Source organism: Periophthalmus magnuspinnatus, chromosome 16 (assembly GCF_009829125.3).
Source record: "Periophthalmus magnuspinnatus isolate fPerMag1 chromosome 16, fPerMag1.2.pri, whole genome shotgun sequence".
NCBI lineage: Eukaryota > Metazoa > Chordata > Actinopteri > Gobiiformes > Gobiidae > Periophthalmus > Periophthalmus magnuspinnatus.
The window spans coordinates 24,500,317-24,523,143 of record NC_047141.1 but is presented as its reverse complement, the minus strand read 5'-3'; the positions used below and the strand labels follow the sequence as shown (position 1 = coordinate 24,523,143).

The 22,827-nt window shown below is 37.0% G+C and overlaps 4 protein-coding genes and 1 long non-coding RNA gene across 6 annotated transcripts; 2 read left to right on the top strand and 3 right to left on the bottom strand.

Moving 5' to 3' along the window:
- Positions 1-118: 118 nt before the first annotated feature.
- Positions 119-4,350, bottom strand: LOC117383368 (casein kinase II subunit alpha). Its single transcript, XM_033980531.2, has 15 exons — positions 4,238-4,350; positions 3,410-3,500; positions 3,143-3,201; positions 2,933-3,061; positions 2,744-2,855; positions 2,571-2,672; positions 2,441-2,491; positions 2,301-2,360; positions 2,141-2,224; positions 1,775-1,885; positions 1,603-1,704; positions 1,423-1,523; positions 1,204-1,352; positions 1,033-1,122; positions 119-951 (listed from the first exon to the last, which is right to left on the bottom strand). Exons 4-15 carry the CDS (start codon positions 3,031-3,033, stop codon positions 836-838), a joined length of 1,179 nt encoding a protein of 392 aa, XP_033836422.1. The 5' UTR covers positions 3,034-3,061; positions 3,143-3,201; positions 3,410-3,500; positions 4,238-4,350; the 3' UTR covers positions 119-835.
- Positions 4,351-6,679: 2,329 nt separating this feature from the next.
- LOC117383371 (uncharacterized) lies at positions 6,680-7,139 on the top strand. The gene is made up of 3 exons (XR_004542416.2): positions 6,680-6,883; positions 6,947-6,985; positions 7,057-7,139. It is a non-coding gene; the product is annotated as an uncharacterized LOC117383371 (long non-coding RNA).
- Positions 7,140-7,554: 415 nt separating this feature from the next.
- tyrobp (transmembrane immune signaling adaptor TYROBP) lies at positions 7,555-9,269 on the bottom strand. The gene is made up of 5 exons (XM_033981364.1): positions 9,154-9,269; positions 9,061-9,081; positions 8,166-8,306; positions 8,024-8,076; positions 7,555-7,952 (listed from the first exon to the last, which is right to left on the bottom strand). The coding sequence occupies exons 1-5, from the start codon at positions 9,188-9,190 to the stop codon at positions 7,899-7,901; spliced, it is 306 nt and encodes a 101-aa protein (XP_033837255.1). The 5' UTR covers positions 9,191-9,269; the 3' UTR covers positions 7,555-7,898.
- Positions 9,270-10,165: 896 nt separating this feature from the next.
- Positions 10,166-11,064, bottom strand: hcst (hematopoietic cell signal transducer). Of its 2 annotated transcripts, none has more exons than XM_033981381.2 (5): positions 11,015-11,064; positions 10,694-10,760; positions 10,534-10,557; positions 10,320-10,454; positions 10,166-10,246 (listed from the first exon to the last, which is right to left on the bottom strand). In XM_033981381.2, the coding sequence occupies exons 2-5, from the start codon at positions 10,734-10,736 to the stop codon at positions 10,203-10,205; spliced, it is 246 nt and encodes an 81-aa protein (XP_033837272.1). In that variant the 5' UTR covers positions 10,737-10,760; positions 11,015-11,064; the 3' UTR covers positions 10,166-10,202. The 2 variants fall into 2 exon arrangements, with proteins under 2 accessions (XP_033837272.1, XP_033837273.1); XM_033981382.2 differs by having other exon boundaries at positions 10,534-10,554.
- A 2,137-nt stretch (positions 11,065-13,201) lies between these two features.
- Positions 13,202-19,550, top strand: LOC117384062 (NF-kappa-B inhibitor delta). Its single transcript, XM_055228091.1, has 12 exons — positions 13,202-13,303; positions 16,069-16,193; positions 16,265-16,295; positions 16,729-16,922; positions 16,999-17,177; positions 18,028-18,133; positions 18,217-18,363; positions 18,454-18,499; positions 18,628-18,773; positions 18,955-19,089; positions 19,172-19,336; positions 19,488-19,550. The coding sequence occupies exons 1-12, from the start codon at positions 13,288-13,290 to the stop codon at positions 19,548-19,550; spliced, it is 1,353 nt and encodes a 450-aa protein (XP_055084066.1). The 5' UTR covers positions 13,202-13,287.
- The last annotated feature ends 3,277 nt before the right edge of the window (positions 19,551-22,827 follow it).

Sequence of the window (22,827 nt, the reverse complement as noted above, 5' to 3'; positions counted from 1 at the left end):
CGGAACACAACTTGTTTTTTTTCCACAAACACCAAAGGAGTTTGTCCTATAAACATTAAGTGTTTAATTTCGCCGCGCGCAGACAGAGGGTATGCAATAACATGTCCTTCCTACAAAACCCTGTTTAAATTGTTTATTTTTGAAGTTGCTTTTGAAGTTGATGAGTCTTTCCAACATAAAACAAAAGTTACAAAATTGTCTATGTAATCAAAATCATGTGTAAGAGACTTCATAAAAAACAAACATGAACACATACATACACATACAGAAGTGAAAGAAACATAAAATTGGCAAACTATTGACCCTGTGATACTCAGCATTGGGTGCATGCAACCTGACAGTAACTGTAGAATATCTACAAAATCCAATTAATGAATGATAGCATCTAACAACTTCAAAACACCAACAACTGCTGCATTGTTACATCATGTGCAACCATTGAGCACTGTAGGCAGGGCACACCACACTCCGGACTCAGTTTGTGAAGTTGTGTTTAGGTTCACAGTGTAATACAGCAGGATCCCCATCAAACAGTTTCAAGCAAGACTGTATATTTGGAACATACAAAATAAATTTTATTATCCATTCTCTTCATGTCTACATCTTATTAGAATTTCTCGACAACAGCATTGTCAAATACACACCCAAATTAATTCTAATAATCCTGACAGGCGCAACAATACATTTCTGTCAAGTCCAGGTGTCAAAATAACTGAATGTGAAAAGCAATTGAAATCTTCTTTGTTATTTTCAACATAAAAAGGGGAGCCATGGCCCTAGGCCACAGTGGGGCTAGGCAGGCATGGCCATGAGCACACAGACACAGGGAAAGGCTTCAGGGCTGAGCCCCAGTGGCTGCAGGGACCTGTGTGGCCAGAGTGTTGGGGGCAGAGATGACCGGGGATCCAGCAATGTTAGCCATTGGCTGTGCAGAGGACATTGAGGTGATGCCTGAAAGAGACACAGATGCAGTGTGGATTAGGAAACGTTTAAGTCAACTCTTACAAGTCTAGGTATTTTTTAAGATCTTACCAGCCATCATACTTGAGGAGCTGACTGGCGTGGAACTGGCAGCCATGCCTCCAGGAGTGGCCCCTCTTCCCTGATCTTTGACAATGGGATCTACAAAACAGAACATGCCAGACCTCAAGAAGCTTGCTAATAACCTACTAATAACATATGAAGAATAAGTTGTGTACTGACAAAAGTAGGGATGATCCATGGCCTCTCTGGCTGTGAGGCGGGCTTGATGGTCATAGCGCAGCAGTTTGTCCAGGAAGTCTAGAGCTTCTGTGCTAACCAAATGTTGATTTTCACTGTGCACAAACCTCTCCCACCTTTTACGTGAATGTCTATAAAAAAAATACAAAAAAAAACATGTACGGATGTGATTTTGGAAAACTGATGGGTTGATAATATTACCTTCCCAAAATGTCATTGAACCGTGGATCCAATTCAATGTTGTACTTGTCAATATAGTCGTACAGGTCCTCTGTGCCAAGTACTTTTGCAATTCGCACAAGCTATTAGGAAAAAAAAAAAACATGTTACAACCCAAAACACAGTCTACAGTTGTGATGGTTAAAGGTTTTGATTCTGTACCTGATCATAGTTGTCATGGCCATGAAAGAACGGTTCCTTTCTGAAGATCATGCTGGCCAACATGCATCCCAAACTCCACATGTCCAGGCTGTAGTCGTACATCTGCAAAACAATTATGGGGACTATAACATCTAGTATTTCACACAGCAAGATAAACTGTAGCAACTCATACCTGGTAGTCTACCAACAGCTCAGGTCCTTTGAAGTACCTGGACGCCACTCTCACATTGTACTCTTGATTTGGATGGTAGAATTCTGCCAATCCCCAGTCAATTAGACGGAGCTGGGAGCAATAAGTCTATTTAATTGAATGCCATCACATAGGACAGTTGTGTTTAAATGAAATGGGGGACAGGTACAATCAACATTGTTCAAGTGTGGATATTTGAAGCAGTTGAAGTAGTTAAATTAATCATCAATAAGACATGCATAAATGATAAAATTGATAATCAAGACAATGCAGGACCCCCCCACCCCATCTGAGAGGATGATAACATCACAGTTTACAAACAAGTATTTGTTTAGTTAAAGACAGTACCTTTCTGTGTTCATGATCAATCATTACATTGTGTGGCTTGACATCTCTATGCATAATCCCCATACTGTGACAGTAATCCAAAGCCTTTACCAAAAAAGGGCAAACAGGATTTAGTTCCATAATTATAGAAAACGACACATTTAGAACATTAGTTTCCAACCTTAAGTATTTCATACATGTAGAACCGTATATCGAAGTCAGAAAGGGTTTGATACAATTGCTACAAGAGATAAAGAGATAGGGATTAAATTAGATACACTACAGAAGAAAAAAAAATGTTTGAAAAGGGAATATGCTTACCTTAAAGTCTGTGTTGTTCACATGTTCAAAGACCAGGGCAGGGGTTCGGGACTAAAATAGAAAACATGTTTATTTAAACATTTGAAATAAGTGGGACATAGAAATAGGTCTTAACAAAAGGTTAACATACCACAGGATCCTTGACTATATCTAACAGTGAGATGATATTTGGACCACCCCTTAAATTTTCAAGGATTTTTATTTCTCTCTTGATTTTCTTTTTCTTGACAGGCTACAAAGTAAAATAAAAATAGGTCAGATACACATTGTTACAGGTGAACCCCTATATTTTAATTCACTTACCTTCAGTATTTTAACAACCACTTTTTCATTGTTTGTGATATTTATGGCTTCAAACACTTCACTATATTTGCCTCTACCCAGTTTTCTGACAAGCTGATAGTCATCCTGGTTTCTGCAAAGTGATAATGCAAGTCAGTCAGTTACTCTGACAAGGAAAGAAATAAAAACAAATGTTAAAAATGTTCTTACCCCCACTCAACGACATGGGACTCATAGTCCCAGTATTCCCGAGGCCTCTGTGTGTTTACATCAGGGTAAACTCGAGAGCGGCTTGGAACAGGGCCAGACATATTCTACTCACAAAGGTCTCTAATTCTCCTAAAAGGAAATTGAATTAACAGAGTTACCCTTATTCACAAATAACTTCTACATAAACTATATGAGATTAAATTGAATTACCTGGCAGTTGGCCTCCAGGATGAGATGCTGATGTTTTCGTAAAAGTTGTTGTCAAGAGGCTACATAGGCAAAAATGCTGAAATTACACATTTGACATAATCTATTGGCCCTACTGTATGTAAATAATTTGGTAATTACTATGTTTTGACTCCCAATACAAATACTAATAAGAATGTTCATTTGTTTATTTGTTGACAAGCATGTAGTTCTGAAATATGTGTGAAGCAGTAGTGTCTATACATATGTTTGAGTGTGAAATGGAGAAACCTGAATGATAATGGGGGCATCCAACCAGTTTAATCAGGAGGTACAGGGCTCAATGCAGTCATTACTGGGGGCTACACAACGGCAGTGTTTCCTGTTAAATAAAAGGACAGAATGTAGGTTGATTAAAATCAATAAAGCAGCAATGTGCTAAACTAACTATCCCAGATAGTGTGCCAGCCACTGTAATTACCAAATACATTTCGATCATTTTAGTTTAGTGAAGCAACAGAGATAAAGGCAATTAGCAACATTAAAAAGGGACAATCTAAAAGAAAACACTACGAATAGTACCGACTGGTCCAAGGCCCGTAGCGTTGCATGAGTATGTGAGCTAACAATTGCCACCAGGTAGTTCAACCGGTCACTGGTTAGACTGCTATCTAGTTAGCATTAGCCATTAGCGCTTTCAGTAGAATGAAATGGGCTGTAGAATACTAGCATTAGCATTGGCTAGCATAGAGAAAAGCCGGGTGGAAAGTCAGTTAGTTGTAGGCTACAATATAGTACTTGAAGATCAAATAAGACACCCATGCCCAACACGACAAATAGTTAATCAATTTTATATGCATAGTTTTATCTACCAGCCGATAGTAAAAGACATTGATCTGAAATAATTTTCTGAAATGTGTGCTAGGCTAGTAGCTGCGAGTGTGAATAGCTTGCTACTGGCGAGGCTGACAACGCCTTGAAAAAACATCAAACAAACACTCTGAACAGGCAGCGAGATGCCAATCCAGCTGGGTTACACGTTACTTATTTGCCTACACACGTAAATAGCAAACAAAGGATCAAGAAAAGCGTCGATTTTAGAGTTAATAACACGATTACCTCTCAGCGTTGTTAGGACGTCAAATATGGCGAAGCTTGGGATCAAGAGCTTAGTGCGAAGAAACTCTCCGAAAGATGGCGCTGTGCTTTTCCTATTCATGGGGAGACCTCAAATCTGCAGCAACCAACAGGTCAGTGGAAAAAAGTTCAAAATGGATGTCCAAAGTGCACTCCTTAACAATTTGTATCTGAAATATGTTTGGTTTATATCATAGGCTACACAGAGAGGAAATGGGTTTCACTCCAGAAAATATTTTTATGAGGCCTAGGCTTTTAGTTCTCTCTTTAGAGTGAACTGGTGTGAGCTGCCTGCATGGACAATGCACAAATAGGCTACTTTTCTGGTGGGGGGCAGCACCTCAAACAAAGGTGTTTTAATTGGTAAAAAAAAAAACAAAAAAAAAACATGGGAGTGGGGTTCTCACTCCACAGATCTGACCTGTAACTTGGCGCAGTAGCATCGTCTGCTTGTCTTTATGGAGATTGAAGTTTTATGCCATACTGAGGAACTTTCTGGGCACACAGTTACTGCCATGAAAACAAGAAGATAGCAGACCCTCCACCATACATTAAATAGTTATTAAATCTGTGTTTATAGGCATATTGTAATATTGTTTTTCATTACCTTATTTTGTGTTCTGTGTTCTGCAGTTTTTCAGCACTTTCCCCAAGACAAATTTCCCTTTGGGGCAATAAAGTATATTTTGTTTGATTGATTTGAAGTTGCATAGTGAACCTTTAGCTTCTGCAGGTCTGTAGTCTAAATGACAAACAAATAGTCCATGGATTATATTTTCTAAATCCTCACAAAGAAGAATTGAGTAAGGTAGTCTAATTAAGTTACAACTTGGCTTTTCTCTTGTGTTATTTTTGGATACATCTGAGGAACAGTGTCCAGATTTTAAGGCTCCTGTTTCTCAAAAACCATAGACACCTGTAATTACCAAACAAAGAGACAAAAGTCTATTCAGTATGGTCCAAAAGTGAACAGAAAGCTCAAAAGTGAACAGAAATAGTGACTGGGTCTGTGAGTGTAAACCGAGCAGTCGCTGAAGTCGACCTGTCGCACACATGGTTACACACAACAGTCTTTGACAACAACCAAATCTGATACAACATCACAAACTATAATTAGACCTAATAGAGGTACAAAAGCAGTGCATTCCTGGAGTCTACCTGAAATCACTGCAGTGCTGTCAGACCAAGAGGCCAGCTGCAACAATGAACGTGTAAGTAATTATATTATACCCATACAAGTTTTTATGTGACAATATGTCAATTTATACAACTTTATTTGTTAATTACAGCTTCATCTGTGGTCTGTTATTTGTGGTATTGGAGTGGCACATTTTTGTTGCAACAGTTCCAGTGAAAGGTAACATGCCTATTTCTGTATGTAATATGTAGGCTACGAGCTTCTGTGAAACTAAAATCAATACAATGTTTATTAGACTTACAGCTGTATTTGATGTCCAAGAATATATTGATCATAATGTACAATAAATAAGCAAGTATGCAATTCACTTTTTTTCTAAGTTTTTCTAGATCCTGCAAGCTATGAGATCACAGTGTTTCATGCTGGTTTGGTGAATCAAGCAATAGCAAGTGGTAACAACACAACCTCAGGCACTGGCTCACCCACAATTGTCCATGTCTACAGTGCAGAGCAAACTGTCGGTGGCATCCCAGAAGATCCTCAACATGCCACAAGTCAGGAGGTGGCAGTACGCAGGGCAATGTGGAATACAGCAGCTAGTGAGGAGCAAGTTGGAACCAAGACCTTGCTTAATACAAAACAAACAAGTGAGGAACAAACAAGAGACCGGGTTTCTCCAAAGATTCAGCCAGCAAGCATTGAACAAGCAGACACCGTGGACAACAAAGCAACAAGCAGAGAACTCTCACGACATGATGCCAATGCAAATAATAAACAGGAAAGTGAAGAGCAAATGCTACAGAAAATCTCACCAAATACTCAACCAGAAAGTGGGGAGGAGGTAACAGCAGAGAACAACACACCAAAGAAACAACCAACAAGCATAGAGCAAGCAGATCCCGGAGTTGACCGAGCATCAAGTGGAGAGCAAAATATCCATTATGTCTTATCAAATACCCCACAGGCAAGCGAGGAGACAACATCAACAACAGACAAAATCTCACCAGATGCTCAACAAACAAGCACAGAGCAAGTAAACGCAGAAATGAACCGGGCAGCGAGTGGAGAGCAGAAAGAAACTGGAATTTCAGATAAACAAATTGCAAGTGAAGAACAACAAAAACCTCAAACTAAACCGGCTACTCAACAGACAAGTGAGGAGCAGACAGCAGGGAAAACATCACCAAATACTGAACAGGTAAGCAAAGAGCAACCAGATACAAAGGACGCTACAGATACAATGACTGCAAGTGAAGAGCAGACGGCACAGAGGACTTCACAGCATAAACAACGCCATAACAATTTTAGTGAAGAAGGAACTGATACCAGAAAACGAAAAATAGCTATAGCAAGTAGTGTGGAGTTTGATACGCAGGAGCCAAGCCAAAGCATGTCAGTGGAGGATGACAGTGCAGAGGAAACCTTACCAGAGGCAGCCAGCACCAGCTCAGATCAAAACGATGACACAGATGATGACCTTGAAGATGAAGGTAAAAAAGAACAAAATAATGCCCTATTTTGTAACTCCAATTTAATAAACTGTATTTCCTTAGATACATCAGAAGATATCAGTGATGAAATACCACCAGAGGGTAAGAGTACTGTTCAACATTTTATTAAAGAAATTTCTCCTATTAATTATTTTTAATGTTATATTTTCCAGAAGGCGTACCCTCTGCAGCAGTGACCACCAAGCCAGTATTGTCTAACACACAATCATCGGCAAAACCATAAAATACAGTAATCTCTATTGTAAGTATTAAACCCATGTTTGAACAGGGTAATAAATATGTTGTTATCATTTACTGCAGTTTAAATGTGTGTGTAAAAAGGGCCTGTAAATGTGTATAATTATGTTAAGAAACTGATAGTAACAATTTTTATTTTTTTCCCCTAAGATCTTCCCCGCAATAGCTGACTCACAGGAAGCTGATTCCACATCCACGTGCTTGGGATTTTTTTTTTTTTTTTCTTTTGGGCTTTTTCAGACTTAACAGATCCTTTGTGGCTATTCTAAACATCTTGTCATGTAATTTATATAAAGAGAAATTGCATTAAAAACAAGCCCAAACAAACTGTAAAAAAAATTAAAAAAAATGAAAGTGAGGACACTGAAAATGTTCTATTACAATATTTAATAATATCTGTTTAATTGGTGATATTGATTTTGAAAGTGGTTGTAATTTAATGTTTACAAGTGTAAATTAACAATAAATAAACACATGATTAATGCATTCCTGTGAATATCTTCTTCACCACACACCCAAGTATGTATATGCTGTTAAATACATTGATTAAGCACAACAGTATGAGTAACAAACTAAAGTACATAGCTTAGTATACATAGGTACATATTCCACTGATGATTGAAACTGAGGCCATCTCCATTGTCAAGAGACAATTATGAACAAAAAAGATCAAATGTCCACTTGCATATCTCTTCCACATAATATAGGCCTACTAGTTATTTTATATTTGTGCAATATAGTATTTATCTCGACTCTACTACCTAAAGTGATTAAGTTCACTGTACACATCAGACTGTGTGCCTTGTAACTCCTGTAAAACAAAGGCAAGAATGTATGAATCTATTAGCCCATGCCTATACTAAAGAAGAGAAACAGTTTTACCTGATAAGGCGATTCGGTGACTTCTTTTGATTCAGGAGATGGTACTGTTCTTTCTGTTGATTTAAAACAAAAACAGTTACAACTTATTTCCATCCAACAATTATTGATAATAGTTGCCACACATAAATGAAGAAATACTAACCATCGCGTAACTCTCGTTGTCTATTACTGTATGACTTCACAAAACAAATGACTGATATAATTATGATGATGGTCAATAAAATGTCACATACAACAATGCCTATGACCACAGCCATACTGATGTGGTAACAGGTGCCACAATCTGCAACAAACATGCACTGGATTTGATTATCAGCAGCACATATATTGGCATTATTCAAATGTAGGAGCACGATTAACGAGTGAGTACAAAAGGTTTTGAAGGTAGATGGACAATGTCTTGATTTCAAAAACAGTGTCTAGATAACTTTCTTTAAAACCTTTTCTACAGAAGACATAACTTTTCTGATGGAGGGACCGCCACTGACTTGTCTCCATGGAGATATTATTGCTTTGCCTGGAATGGTCCACAATATAGCATTAAGTTTATTTATGGAGACAAGCAGGTGACTCCACCAAGCCAAGTTGCAGGACAGAGCTGTTGAGTGACAATTACCGTACATTATTATGGTAATAATGTATGTTTTTAAGGATTTTTTAGCAGTAAAAACATTCAGTTCAATTCAAATTATTTTTGTAAAGCTCAAAATCACAACAGTAGTTGCCTCTTAGGCCTGAACATAATAACTGATTTAACCAACACAAAAAGTTAGAAAATCAACAATGAAACAGAAACAGACAAGCAAATAAATTAATTAACAGAAACAAAGCAAATGGATAACTGTCCCAGAACATCCCCTGTCTGTAGACCTTCCTTTTCAGCAAGGAAAAACTCAAAAAGCCATCTAAATGGACTGAGATAGATAAGAATCGAAAGCCATATGAGGAACAAGTCAGGCAAAGCAATAACATCTTGGAAACAAGCATGGGGAAAACAAAAAAGTTACAAAGAACATCTTTAAAGAAAGAATATCTACCTTGCGTTTCCTCTGTGCTTCCTAAAGAGGTAAAATAAGTGGAGATTTTCAAGTTTTCCAAATTGTCAATATACCAGTAAGTAAACAACTTACCAAACATGGAATCAACGCATAAGGTGTCAGGCAGCATCCTAATGCCGTGTATGCAGAGGGAGAAAATGATTAAATGCTTGGTCAAAGTTTTGTTGTCTTCTCTTTTGATGATGTTGATGATTATGATGTAAGCAAGTGAGAACTAACTGCCCACCACAAGCAATGGCAAGAGGTATGAAATCATGTGACCGTTTTAGCAGAAAGGGGAGTTCAGTAAAAAGGAAGTGTCCGTGTTTCATGTGTCATATTCATGTGAGAGATCCAAGTTAGTTTCTCACATCATTGTAACAGAAATGGGAAAATGCATTTAGGAATACATGTGCAGTTTTTTATGTTCAAACTTTTAGCACATTAAAAGGTTTTGTTCGTTCATCACACCTGCATATTCTGTAGCAGTGGCTCACATCTCAGAATAGAGCATTTCCTCATGTTATGCGGTTTACTGCTGACAGATGACCCAGGTCCGCTTTTGATCAGTAAAAGGAAAGTCAACTAGCAAAATCAGAACTATAGCACAAACCTACTCACCGGTTTAAGTTGTTGTTTCATTAATTATTTTTGAGGAACAAAAATGACCACTGCACACAAACACAGACAAATTATTTAGATGTCCAAAAACATCTAAATAAAATGTCCCTGTCCCTAATTATCTTCTACCAAAATGTTATAGGCCTATATTAGTTTAAAAAAATGGAAACATTACAAAAAAATAAGTCTGGGTTTGCAGTGTTTTGTAATGAGTGGTTTTGAGTCGGGCTGGAAATTTTAAATCACTACTTTTTCCACCCCCGGTCTGTGTTTTTTCAGAGCAAAACAACAGGAGTTATTCTATGTTTAAGTTTTTTTTAATATTTTCAAGCATTACTTTAAAACACAACTTAACAAGAAGATTTGTAAAAAAAACATTTAAAGTTTTTAATCACAGAATTAATTAATCAATACAATTCATAATAGAGTCTAACATAAACATTTTAAAGCATGAGGACCTATAGAGACATTGTAACATTAAACTAAAGTAAAGTAGTAAAGTAGTTACATTTGTGGTCGTTTTAGGTCTTGCATTTTGCCCGAACATTCATGTACACTTTCTCAACTGTGGAAAAAAATAAAGGGGTGATTTCTTAATATAACTGTTTTGCTCATTTTAGATATAGAAAAGATTTTACCCTTTGTAGCCCTTTGCTGCTGATTTCGGGCACAATGGTAAGTCACAGCGACTATTAAGAGGGTGAGTATGATGTCCACACTGATGATGCCGGCTACTGTCCCAGGTTCAATCTTATAGCACGACACAGGGCTCTCTGCCATACACATACAGGGAATAAGAGGGTATGTAGTAGTTCTTCATTTAGACAATGTATTCACTTCTTTCACACATACCTGAGAGAGCCAAAACCACGTCTGCTAGAAAACAAAACAGAAAATATCACTGTTCGTGCAGCAGAACACTTGTTTACATCCTGTTTACATTTGACATGACTTAGTTTCCTGTGCGCGACCACCTTCAAAATTGTGAAAAGAAGAAAAGATGAAGACTTACTGCATAGGGACAAAAGAAGAAAGTAGAAATTGTTGGTTGCCATTATAAAAACAATCCAGTGTGTTCACTGAAAGACAGATAAAAGTATTAGGCTACAAAATGTGTCAGTAATAACAAACATTCATTTTCAAGTAAATCCCATATGTTGTCAGATTTGTAGTTTGCTGAAATCACTGGTATAAGTTTTACAATGGAAATGAGTGTTCCATTGAATAAATAAGCCTACAATATCACCCAAACAAATGTATTTACCTTGAGCTACCAAAAGAGTTACTGGTCAAATTAATTAAGGAAGAGAAGTTTGTCATAAAGTGTTCATACCGTGTGGACCCCGCGTGGTCTTCGGAAACAATGAGACAATTTCAGCAAAGGTTTCACTTTAAGCAAAAGCTCATGTGCCGCCTTCAGCTGTAGGTGGTCCCATTTCTTGGAAGAAGTCAATTATTGTTAATAAACATAAACAGGTTATTTAAATATTAATTTAAATATATATTTGCATATTAAAAATGAAAATATTCATGTGTGTGTATTCAAAACTGTGCTTTGGACCTTAACATGATGAGATATGATTGAATCAGAGACTGGTCTGCTCTATTCTGTCATCTGTTGGTGCAGAGCAGTATTATAATATATTATCTGCCGGTGTACCAGCAGAGGGAGCTATAACTCTTCTTGATTTGGCACGATGAGACTCTGCAGACTTGTTAAGCGTTGGGCTGAACTACGTACATCACCCTGTGTTTTTAAATATAAAATATCTCCCTTTATTGTTTTACAGATGATGTGCAGGTTGCCCTTTAAATCCAGCACAGACATCCAAACCCTCTTAAGTTGCCTTAAGGATGTAAAGGACTGGATGGCTCTAAATCTTTTTTTTTTTTTTTTTTTTTTTTTTTTAAAGCTAATCGAATCAAAAACAGAAATTTGTGGTATTTGGGGATTTATCAGATGCCAAAACCTTTCTAGGGTCTTTGAGTTGCTACTGCCATCACTCTGCCAGAAATCTTGGTGTTGTTTTTGATGGTTCTTTTAAGGTGAAGCCATACCTGCCCTGCACTGACCTGGAGCGTGTCATTCATGCCTTCATCACCTGTAGATTAGACTACTGTAAGTCCCTGTACTGTGGGCTGGACCAGGGCTCCATCCACCTCACTGTTAGTCCAAAACGCTGCAGAAAGTACACTCACGGGCACCAGGAAATATAAGCACATTTCGCCTGTGTAGGTCTCTGCACTGGGTCCCTGTCAGCTTCAGGACTGACTTTAAGATACTGATGATGGTTGTTAAATGCCTCCATGGGTTGGCCTCTCACTGTCTCTCTGAGCTTTTGTCTGTCCATGTTCCCAGGAGATTGTTGAGATCAGACCAGATGATTGTGGATGTTCCATGGGACCAGGCTTTCGCTGTAGTTGCTCCCAGACTCGTGTCTTCCTCTGGGTTTTAGAATAGCACATTCTTAATTTTAAATCTTTGTTGAAAACTCATTTGTTTGCTCTGGCTTTTAACACGAGCTGAGCAGGACTCTTGTACTGTATTGTATTTGTTGTGTTCTTTTGTTTTTGTGCATGTTTTGTTTGATTGCACTTTATATTGTACTGCTTTTTGGGCAGTGGTGGCTGTTTTTAAATGTTCTTTAATAAATACTTATAACTTGACTTGATAAAAAAATATATAATTTCATTAAAATGGAAAATATATTTTCTGTCGCCTCACTCACTGATGTAAAGACTCACTGATGTAAAGACTCACCGATGTAAAGTCTCGTTGATGTAAAGATTCGTTGATGTAAAGACTCGATGTAAAAACTCATTGATGTAAAGCTCTTTGAGCGGCTGTTGGAAACAGAAAAGCGCTATTTAAATCTGACCATTTACCACAGTGTTGAGAAGAAATAGTTGAAAAGGGGGATTACATTTAGGCTTTAGTTTATGATAGTCTACTAAACTTATAGGACTATGGCCTAGACCTCATTTTTTAACCAAGAGAACTGTCATAGTTTTAAAGTATTTTGGCAGAAGTACCTCTAAACAGGCTACAGGCCAAGTCTTTATTGCTATACTTAGATTTTTATTTTTTTTAAATTCTGCTTACTAGGCCTAGAATGTAGACAATATGCCTACATAAAATGACCTGGATGTGCAGTAGAGTATTGTTGATGCCATCGCCGGTGTAACGTTAGAAAAGGGGGAAGTCATGCACTTTTAAATGAAAAAAAAATAAAAATAAAAAATTACTGCTCAAAATAAAACAAATGAGGTAATCTCTGTAGGCTATAATAATAACCCTGATGAGTAGACTTGAATTCCTCTAAATATTGAGGTTTTAGCACTATTGTGTCAGAGAGGCTTTCCCTCAAGACGAGGGAGGGCGCAGAGCAGCGGGGCGGGGCCAGAACAACGTGCTCTGTGTGTACAACCCTCTTTATAAACAGTCAACCTGAGCCCGCGTGAGAGCGGCACGAGCCCGGAGCAGTGACACGGACAGCGCGAGGACATCCGGGACATCCACACTGTGGCGAGACAGGTCCAGTGACGATACCAGCGACGATACAAAGCACAACAACTATAGAGCACGACGGGACAACTGATTCTGACATGCACTTTGAGAAACGTGAGTGTCTTACGCAAATACAGCTCCATGTCTAGAGTGTCTGAAGTCTAATCAACTAATTAGACTAGACTAATGAATTAGATCCTGCTCTTTATGCTGTAGATCACAGCACTGATCTGAGGCTATTCTACTTTGAATTGTGCTTTAACTGTATGTCAGTGTTAACTTGTAAGTTAACATTTTAATTATTTGAAATAATTATGAATTTGACAATGAAGTTGATTCATGAACTCATTAATTTGACTCAAATGTTGTTGTTGTTTTATTTAGTTTTATTTTGTTTTGTAGCCTGCCATTTGAAGTTGTACAACACTATGTGATGAATTCATGTAAGGTTATTACTATGGAATGAGGGATCAATAGGACTATTATTCTTTATTTCATTTTCATTTTTGATATAGGGTATAGGCCTAAATCCTTTGTACACAGTATTAACACACTGTAGGTCTAATCATTTGCATGGACTCCTTCTATTGGTGAATCCAAGAGATTATCACTTGGGGAAACCCTCTGTAGCCTCCGCCCATCTTCTGTTGTTTTCACTTCCTTTTACTTAATGCTTAAACATGATGCATTTTGACATCATGATATGCTTTAGTGGTCACACATTGCTTACTTCGCTGTCTCTGTTGAACTCAAAAGAGGAAGCTGGCTGATAGCTAGTGGCACACTAGTTTCTCTCAGGAGAGAGCCAAAAGAGAAAGGTTGTCGGAATCCCCACCCTCCCACGCACATGAGTCAAATCCAGGGCTTTCCACCGGCCAATTTGAATGTAACACAGCAGTGACCCAGCAGACAGTAGAGGAATAACCAATATAGTTTTTCTTAAGAATAAAAGGTTACTCTAAGTCAAATAACTATTAAACTACTTTCAAATACTATGGAAGTATTTATGATATTGATATTTTTTCCCAGCCAATGCTAACAACGTTTACTTTTGTGAAAAAATATATATAACAAAATTTATTCTTTTAGATATTTTAGAATTTGTTTGTACTTTTTTCACCCCCAATATCATGTATACCACCATTATTAGCACCGATATATGATTCATCTATGGCCTTATTACTTATGCATGTGTTGAATTTGAGGTATCATGATGATTCATGGTAAAGACACATGATTTAACTCAAAAGGAACCAGAGAGAGTAGATTACTAAGAGGGGGCACAAAAACACAAAACAGTAAATGAAAATTGTGTAATGAGAAAAAACTTATCAAAATAGTTTAGTTCAAAATATAACATCACAGAAATTGGTCTTTATCTCATCTCTGTATTGACACAAAGTTGTTTATTTGTTTGCCCTACACTATTAAATAATTAAATACAAAAATTATTGAATTTCAAAATAGTTAAATAGGGGCCCAAGAAAAGTATGAGTAAGTTCATAAATATACAGTGACACAAAACAGTGTTGTAATATCCATCAGACATTAGCTCACTTCCACCTTGTTCAGCTGATGAAGAAAAGTGAAACCTACATTACATCATCTGAGTCAAAGGTGACATTTGCTTTCAAAGATCAAAACTGTTAACCTTTTATTTGTAACTTAAGCTTTCTGATTGTGACCTTTGTACATTGGTTGGAGTCGTCACAAGAGGGTATTTTTTGTGTGGTTACTTACTGCAATTTTTTTTTCAAGAAATTATGGTTGTTAGAAAAAATATGGATTGATACTAAAATTTAAATCTAAAACTAATTTGAGCAAATTAGTTAAAAAATGGTAAAAAATATTTTGTGTTGAAAATGGAATATAGCCTATATTATAGTTTACTATAGGCCACATCAATACCACATTTCTGCGTGGTATTGCAAATTGTACTGAGTTTGAGTATCAAGCTTTTTTCCATTGAATCAAAATTTGAAAGTTTGAAATTTTAGTCTGACACAAACCTAAACCTTGCCTCATTTATTTTATTTGCATATGTTTTTGAAAAGTGCATCTGATCTGCCTGTCACTGTGGGTGTGTGCGATAATAGTGAAAGCAGAAATCACCTATAGTAGTAAGTTTACTTCTTTTCGTGTCCCCTTTTATAACAGAAAGCAAAAGACAGCGTCACGTTTCTTTCTGATTCACCAAAGACAGGAAGATGTGGTGTGGTTTGTGTATGAGCGTAATGGAGCTTTGCAGGAAGGTGTCACAGAAAATAAGCAGTGGTACTCCCATGGCACAAGGTTTTTCTAATGTATTTGTAGACTGTGCAGCCACAGATTCTGTCTTCCTAATGGAGGGAGATCTTTGGTGCTGGTTCCATCCTCTCAGTGGAAATAGGTTTTATCTTTGATTTTGACGACGTTATCTGTGGTCATATCTCATTAGATGGAAATACTAGAATTCTGTCTAAGATTATTAAGTTCCTTTTCCTGTTAAATGGAACTGGTTTTGTTATATGTGCTTTATTTAACTTTAACACTTTCCATGCTGGAGTAAGTTTTAAAAGTTATTAAGTTAATCAATTAAAGATACACTATGTAACTAGATACATTGAATGCCATTCTGTGGAACATTCCAGACAAAGCAATAACATCTCCATGGAGACAAGCTGATAACGGACCCTCCACCGGAAACATGTGCAACTGTGCAACTGTGATTGCATGATAAATTATTAAGAACCACTGAAATTCAATTAAACTGTATAAATTTAAATTCTCAAAACTAAAGAAACCTTTTTTTTATTATCATTTTTTAAAGTAATAATTACAATTGTGTGATGTAAACCTGAACTAAAAAAAATTAAAATCTATAGCATGTTTCTCTTCAGCGTCAAAGGAGAAGCCGTGCACTCAGCCCACTGTGAAGAAACTCCTGGAGCAGAAGAGGAAGAGGGAAACATCGTCGGTGCCGCCATCTTGCTCTCACCCCACCCTTGCTCCTCCAACTTATACAGTAAGACATCACATACAGCTCAGATTTAAAATAATAGTAACAGTTGATGACCTTTATGTTTGTTTTTATAGCTGTCTGCAGGAGAATCTTCAGATTATCCAGGTAAATACTTACTACTAATAATATTGCAATGGTTCTTTTGGAAATATTTCATTTAATGAGTATTCATGTTTGTGCAATACCTGAACCTTAACCAAAAACATTGCAGGCACATTTGAGCACATTTGTGATGTGTTGCCAAAATATCGTTTGGATATTGTCATTGGGATGACTAAAAACATAATGAGATATAAATTTTGTCAAAATCTAACTCTAAAAATCTACTGCACAGTTGTCTTCCTAGTCTATACATGGATGTCGGGTTTTACGTATTACAGCCCCAAGTAATTAAGTTAAGTTGGTTAATATTAAAACCAGAATTCCACAATAAATCCTTCATGTGTGGTGATTATGGTTGATAATCTCTTGTACAAAGAAGAAATATTACATAATTCCTTTCTATACAATTGTAATAATTCTCCCTTTTTTGTTCTAGGTGGATCAAATATACATTCAGAAATGGCAGTGAGTTCGCAGATGTGGACCCCAGCACAAGAGATGCTGTTCAGTTATCCCTCGTCACAACCAGGGCCAAGCTACACTTCCTCCTACAATCTGCCATCTGTCACCCCACAATATGGCACACTGTCATATGCCCAAACCTTTGACAACACACAGCCTCAACCATACGTAAAAATATAATCAATATTAATTTTAGCAACACTTTTGTAAATTTTGGTTATTGATAGTGTAATTTTTTTCGCAGGAGCCCTTGATGACAGACCTTAGTTCATCATGGTCCATCCAAGCTGAGGTGGTGCCCAGCCAGAGTTCAATATTAAGTTTTGGGACTCCATTGGATCCAAACAAACTGCAAGAAGCCAGGATGTTCATCAGGGGGATGGACTACAGCAGGACCACTGAGCAGGATGAAGACGGGGACACGTGAGTATAGAACTTTTCTCAACCATTAGAATGAAATTAAACAGCATTAGTAATTATAATTGTAATTTTTGTAAGCTTTTAGGTAAATAGAAAAATAAACTATGTATCTTAATAAGATGACTTAGGTAGTTTGTGTGTAGTTTGTGAGACATTGGCCAAAAAATGACTTGACTGAGGCTGTTGATATGTCGCTGTTATGTTGTACAGAATGACACTATAGAGCGAGGCCCAATTACCCAATGCACTGTCTCTCACTTTAGAGCAAGTTGAGGATAGACATGTCTGTCACAACAACACATTTTGAATAATGATGTACAATATGTCTACAGAAAATATCGCGCTAATATTGAAACTACCATATGCCACTAACACAGTAACTTTAAAGGGAAAATCCCAGAAAGCCCTGTTCTAAATGCACCACAGTCAGCTGAAATAAACAATAATAAAGAAGTGAGTTAGTATCTATTATGAGTCATAGAAGTTACGTATTGAATCTTCTACTGCTCAAATGTTCATGTTCGTCTTACTTAAAAATTAAAGTTCCTCATTGGTGCAAAGAAAAGTTACAGAGGGTAAATGTTGATCCCCAAAAATATTGTTCCAGCTATTATTTTTTGAACAAGTCGGTAAAGTAAAGATTATGACAGGCCTAGATGGGGATGTTTTAAACTTTACAGTAATGTCATCTTATGGCTGTCTTTGTGGTAATCAAATGTCAGGATTGTCCGTTCTTTCTGAGAATATATTAATTATAAATATATGTACAGTATAAATGTGTAACAATTATTTAAACAATGGCATTCATATTCAACAAGATCATTTAGCTAACAGTGTGTTGCTTTTCTTTTAGTATGCTGCATATCTACGCTGCCAAAGGCCTCCGGGAGTGTGCCTATGCTGCTGCAGAAGAACTCAAACCACTGGGAAGACTGGATGCACAAGAACATAAGGGCAAGGTCAGTGTCCAGATAATATTCTACAAACTGTTTATTTAAATTAAGCAATTGTTAATAAACATTTATTTTGCATGCATCTCTAGACAGCTTTACTGGTGGCAGTGGCAGCCAATCATCCAGAGATTGTACATGATCTTCTGTCACTGGGGGCAGATATTAATGCATGTGATATAAATGGACAGACTGCTCTTCATCTGGCCGCTCACTATGGATACAGTGTAGTTCTGCAGGTAAGATGGCATCAGACTGGTGTAACTCATGTAAATAAAATATATTACAATACATATAATATAATAACTATATACTTTTGTTCATTGCAGGCCCTACTTTGTTACAGGCCCTACTGTGAGGCACGCAACTTTGAGGGTAAATTCGGCTTAATTACATGCATAAATTATATGTAAAGACTGGGTAGTTTGGAAACTTATAAAATGTGCCATAAAAAGAATGTGAGTTTGGATTTGAATATTTATACATAATACTATTTGTTTCAGGAATGACACCCTTGCACTGTGCAGCCTTGTCCCACTGCACGGTGATGAAAGAGATATATACTGGACGGTCAGATGCAACAAAAGCTACAGACAAACTGGCTTGTGTTGAAATGCTACTCAATGCTGGGGCGTCTTTGCTCAGCCAGGTTGGTCCTTTCTCATTTTTACAGTACTTAGAGGAAATTACTTCATTATAACGCAATGGCAACCTCCAACAGTACAATAATAACCTGGCCTGGGGTTTTACAGTATTCAAAAATCTCCACACCTACTTGAATGCAAATACCTTTTTGTATACAGTTATATGTTTGTGTTATCTCTTTTCAGGAAATTAAGAGTAATAAGACTGTGTTGCACTTAGCTGTAAAGGAGGGGAACATTCAGTTGGTTCGCTTTTTGCTCAGGAATCCACAGGCCAATATGAAAGTGTTTGTTGATGTGAAAGAGTTTGTCAATATGAAAGTAAGTCCCACGTGAGTCATGATTAAGCATGATGTAATGTCTGTTAAGGCGAGTTGAAACTCATGCTCCCTCTGTGTTGTAGGCCCACGGACACACAGCGTTACACATGGCGGCTGGTCTCCATGGTAACTCTCATCAGAAGGAGATAATGCAGTTGCTTCTGAGCCACGGAGCTGACCCCAGCATCCGTAACCTGGAGAACGTCCAAGCAGCACATCTGTTGCAGAGAGGACCTGAGGGAGAACAGGTGAACTGACCACATCTACATACAATATGAGATTTATATGTAGTCCTATTTATTCAAACGCGGGAGGTTTATCTGTGGAGTCCTGTTTATTTAAACATGTGAGGTTTATCTGTAGGGTCCTGTTTATTCAATGACTTTTGCTCTTCCACAGCTCAAAGTCATGTTGAAGAGACGCAACACTTCTTCACGGCGCCGTGTACAGGACCCACAATGAGGTCCACATTTGAATCTAACACACACTTCCTGTGTTGGGAAGAGATTTTTGGGAGTACTTGGTCTGTTTTGTAAAACTTTAATTCACATTGGATTCAACAAGTAGTGCCTTATAGCATGTAACTCAAAGGTTAGCAATATTTACATATTTATGATTTTTTATTATTATTATTTAAACAGTATATATACAATATATTTGTATGTGTGATTAACCTGATTCACTTTTTTATTTTTTCATCTTATATGAAGAATATGCGCATTAGACTTATAAAGCTTTTATGGAAGAGCTGCTTTTTTGCTGAAAGACCACACTCCCACTAATTGTTGATTTCTGTGAAATCATTAATTTTGGAACTATGTTCCCCAAACTCATTTGTTTTTATCAAAATTCCATCTTTAGTCATATTTTTGACTTGAGTCCAGGTCAGTATGACCAATATGTTTCTGTATGTATCATACTTATAATATCCATTCATTGTCACTGAAAAACATAATTTACAGTGTAAATGAGTCTGTTTTGAGTAAGGCCTGTGACACATGCTATAAAATGTACTTTTCTCTAATGAGTCATCTGAATAAACTCACCTTGAGTTTCACAATGTTTTGATGTTTGGATTATTCTTTTAAACATGATGTCTAACACTGATTGTCCCATTTAAAAGAACTATTTATTTTTCACACATTTTCCCCACCCACACTCTGGACAAACAGTCATAGCATGACTTATATGAACACTGATGTGTCACCTTCTGAATTTATGTTTGATACACTATATTTCCTGCACAATGCATTCTTCACTAGATACACACAAAACATAATTCAACACATATACACAATGATACAATCATAGCTCAATTTAGTAATCCAAATTAAAAAGATAACTTAATTCTAGATTATTGTAATGTATTTACAGTCTACAGTATAGATTAAATTTTGATTAATTTTAATTTAAAAAGAACAAACATGGGTAAATCTGATACTACATGCTTTTTTGTACAATTTATTTTGAAAATGTTTCAAAATAAAAGTCATGCGTTTCATCCATGACTTTAGCATTACATTCAGCACACTAGTCCCTGATACAGAAGTGACTGAGTGAGAGCTGGTGCAGAAAAGCCAGGGAAAATGTGTGTAGACTCCAGTGTGGACCCTGTAGAGACATCTGTGCAATTTTTTGACTTTATACAGTCTGAGATGGAACTGGAAAGAAAAAACAACAACAGTAAAAACAAGTTACAAAAGACATATATACAAGTATGCAGATGCCCACCTTCTGTCTTTGCACTTGGGATGCCAGATGAGCTGAAAATATAAAACAAAACAACAATTATTAAAAGCACATATTAAAATTCTTCTGCATTCTGGGGGAACCATGATGCATTTTTGTGTCTTCAAACAGCAGGTCAGTGTTTTGCCAGACAAGCGGCATGCAGTCAGCTTATTGATACACTACCAACACAAAAAGAACAGATTTATTAATGACGATAGAGTCACTAAGTCCTTTATGTGTTGGAAGTGTGTTTTGGGGGGATTTTTTGTAATACAGTGTAATTTGGGATTTTTATGAAAGTTTATTATAATTATTTGAGTATTTGGGAGGAAATTAAATGCATTTCATTTTCCAAACTTAAATTCTGCATGCAGCCAGTTTATCCACTTTGCTTTGCACATGTCTTACTTGGATGAGGGCCTTACACATTTTGTGATTTTTTTACCTGTTTGGAGAACAATGTAATATATTAACTCTTACAACATTTGCATCATTGTATAAAAGAGAATTTTCAACTTACTTAGAGCTATTAAAATGCCACTAACAAACATCACTATAGCGAGGATGAGACCTGTGGTTCGTAATGTTTCATAATCTGCAAAAAACAATCCTTTAGTATCAATAAACTTGCATCCATATCTTGGAATTGAGCACTGAAGACACTGTATGCAAAATAATGGGTGGAATAAATACAGTTCTATGAATATGTAATAACCTAACAGTTAGTTGTGTGCAATTGATATAGAATTGTTGTGTATCAATAATTACATCCTAACATTTAAATAAATAAAATCTTTCTTTCATGTAACCTTTCTTGTTGAATTAAAGTGTGATTTTTTCCCCCCTTCCAAGCAACATTTTCATTTAATGAGTCAGTTCTCAATAAATGACCAATACAAATATGGCCAAACAAACTTACCATAATCAAAGTCACTGCGGTCTGGGAACATAGATTCTGCAAAGATGAGTGAGGAATGACAGCATTAGACCACATGACTAAGACTAGACTGCAAAAAGCTTTCAATTAGCAGAGTGGCCACTAGGCGTTGCAGCCCCTGTGCTCTGCAGTCTTGGCTCATAACTCCTCTCCTCTCTTTTCCCCAATGAGCAACTCAATGCAGCATCTTGGCTCAGCAGAAAAAGGTGCACTGAGGTAAAGAGGGTTAAAGCTATAGCCACAAGACCAGTATCTGAGCTATATGAAGTAATATAAAATTAAAAGTAAAATTAAAAAGTGGCATTTTGATTGTAAATTATTATCTATATTAGATATACTTTACCTGCAGCCAATTATCAATACTGCAGTGCACATGTTGCTGACTTCGAGTATTGCACTTGCCTGAGGTAGCAATCTGTCTCTAGATTTTGCAAATACACACATATACATATACATATACACAAAACAAACAAACAAAAAATAAAAACTACAGGCTTTGGATGGGCTTTTTTTTTTATAGCTCACACTGTGCAACAAATTTTTACTGCAAAATGTGTTACCTCCAACGCCACTGCCTCCCCTGACCATAGCCCAAACATTTTTGCTTATGTTAAATATTTACTCTAGCAGTTAAGTGAGACGCACCTGTAGTGGCCATAGCTGCACGATGGAGAGGATCAGGACCCTGGTCTTGAGGAAACTTAGCAGGTCGTTGGCCGCACTTGACTTACTGCAGTAAGAATGGAGAAAGACCCAAGCACTTCTGCTGCTGCTGCTGCCAACCCGGAAGGCTCCCTCTGCTGGCTGCTCTGGGATACTACAAACTGTATGAAACATTTAGTGGATTTCTGCATTTTATTGACAGACTGAGTGAGGCTATTTGCTGCTATTGTTTTAGACCCTGACACTGATGTAATATATTAGAGTGTTCCCATATCAATTATTTAAAGATAGTCTACAGGGAAAGGTTGTATATTTAAAGGCATGGTGGCATAGAGCTTACACCTTTCAACGACAATGTCCCAGATTTGACTCCCAGATTGTGTGGGGCCTTTCAGTGTGGAGTTTGCA

Coding starts and splice junctions, on each gene's coding strand:
- LOC117383368 (XM_033980531.2), bottom strand. CDS start 3,033: ATGTCTGGCCCTGTTCCAAGCCGCTCTCGAGTTTACCCTGATGTAAAC. Junction 1,705..1,774: donor AGCTGTTGGTAGACTACCAG/GTATGAGTTGCT, acceptor ATTGTTTTGCAG/ATGTACGACTACAGCCTGGA. Junction 1,353..1,422: donor TTCAATGACATTTTGGGAAG/GTAATATTATCA, acceptor TTTTTTTTATAG/ACATTCACGTAAAAGGTGGG.
- tyrobp (XM_033981364.1), bottom strand. CDS start 9,190: ATGCTGCCTGACACCTTATGCGTTGATTCCATGTTTG. Junction 8,307..9,060: donor AAGCACAGAGGAAACGCAAG/GTAGATATTCTT, acceptor TGTTTGTTGCAG/ATTGTGGCACCTGTTACCAC. Junction 8,077..8,165: donor ACAACGAGAGTTACGCGATG/GTTAGTATTTCT, acceptor TTAAATCAACAG/AAAGAACAGTACCATCTCCT.
- hcst (XM_033981381.2), bottom strand. CDS start 10,736: ATGGCAACCAACAATTTCTACTTTCTTCTTTTGTCCCTATGCA. Junction 10,558..10,693: donor TCTTCTTTTGTCCCTATGCA/GTAAGTCTTCAT, acceptor TTTGTTTTCTAG/CAGACGTGGTTTTGGCTCTC. Junction 10,455..10,533: donor CGTGGTTTTGGCTCTCTCAG/GTATGTGTGAAA, acceptor TGTGTATGGCAG/AGAGCCCTGTGTCGTGCTAT.
- LOC117384062 (XM_055228091.1), top strand. Junction 16,194..16,264: donor TTGCTCCTCCAACTTATACA/GTAAGACATCAC, acceptor TTGTTTTTATAG/CTGTCTGCAGGAGAATCTTC. Junction 18,134..18,216: donor CACAAGAACATAAGGGCAAG/GTCAGTGTCCAG, acceptor ATGCATCTCTAG/ACAGCTTTACTGGTGGCAGT.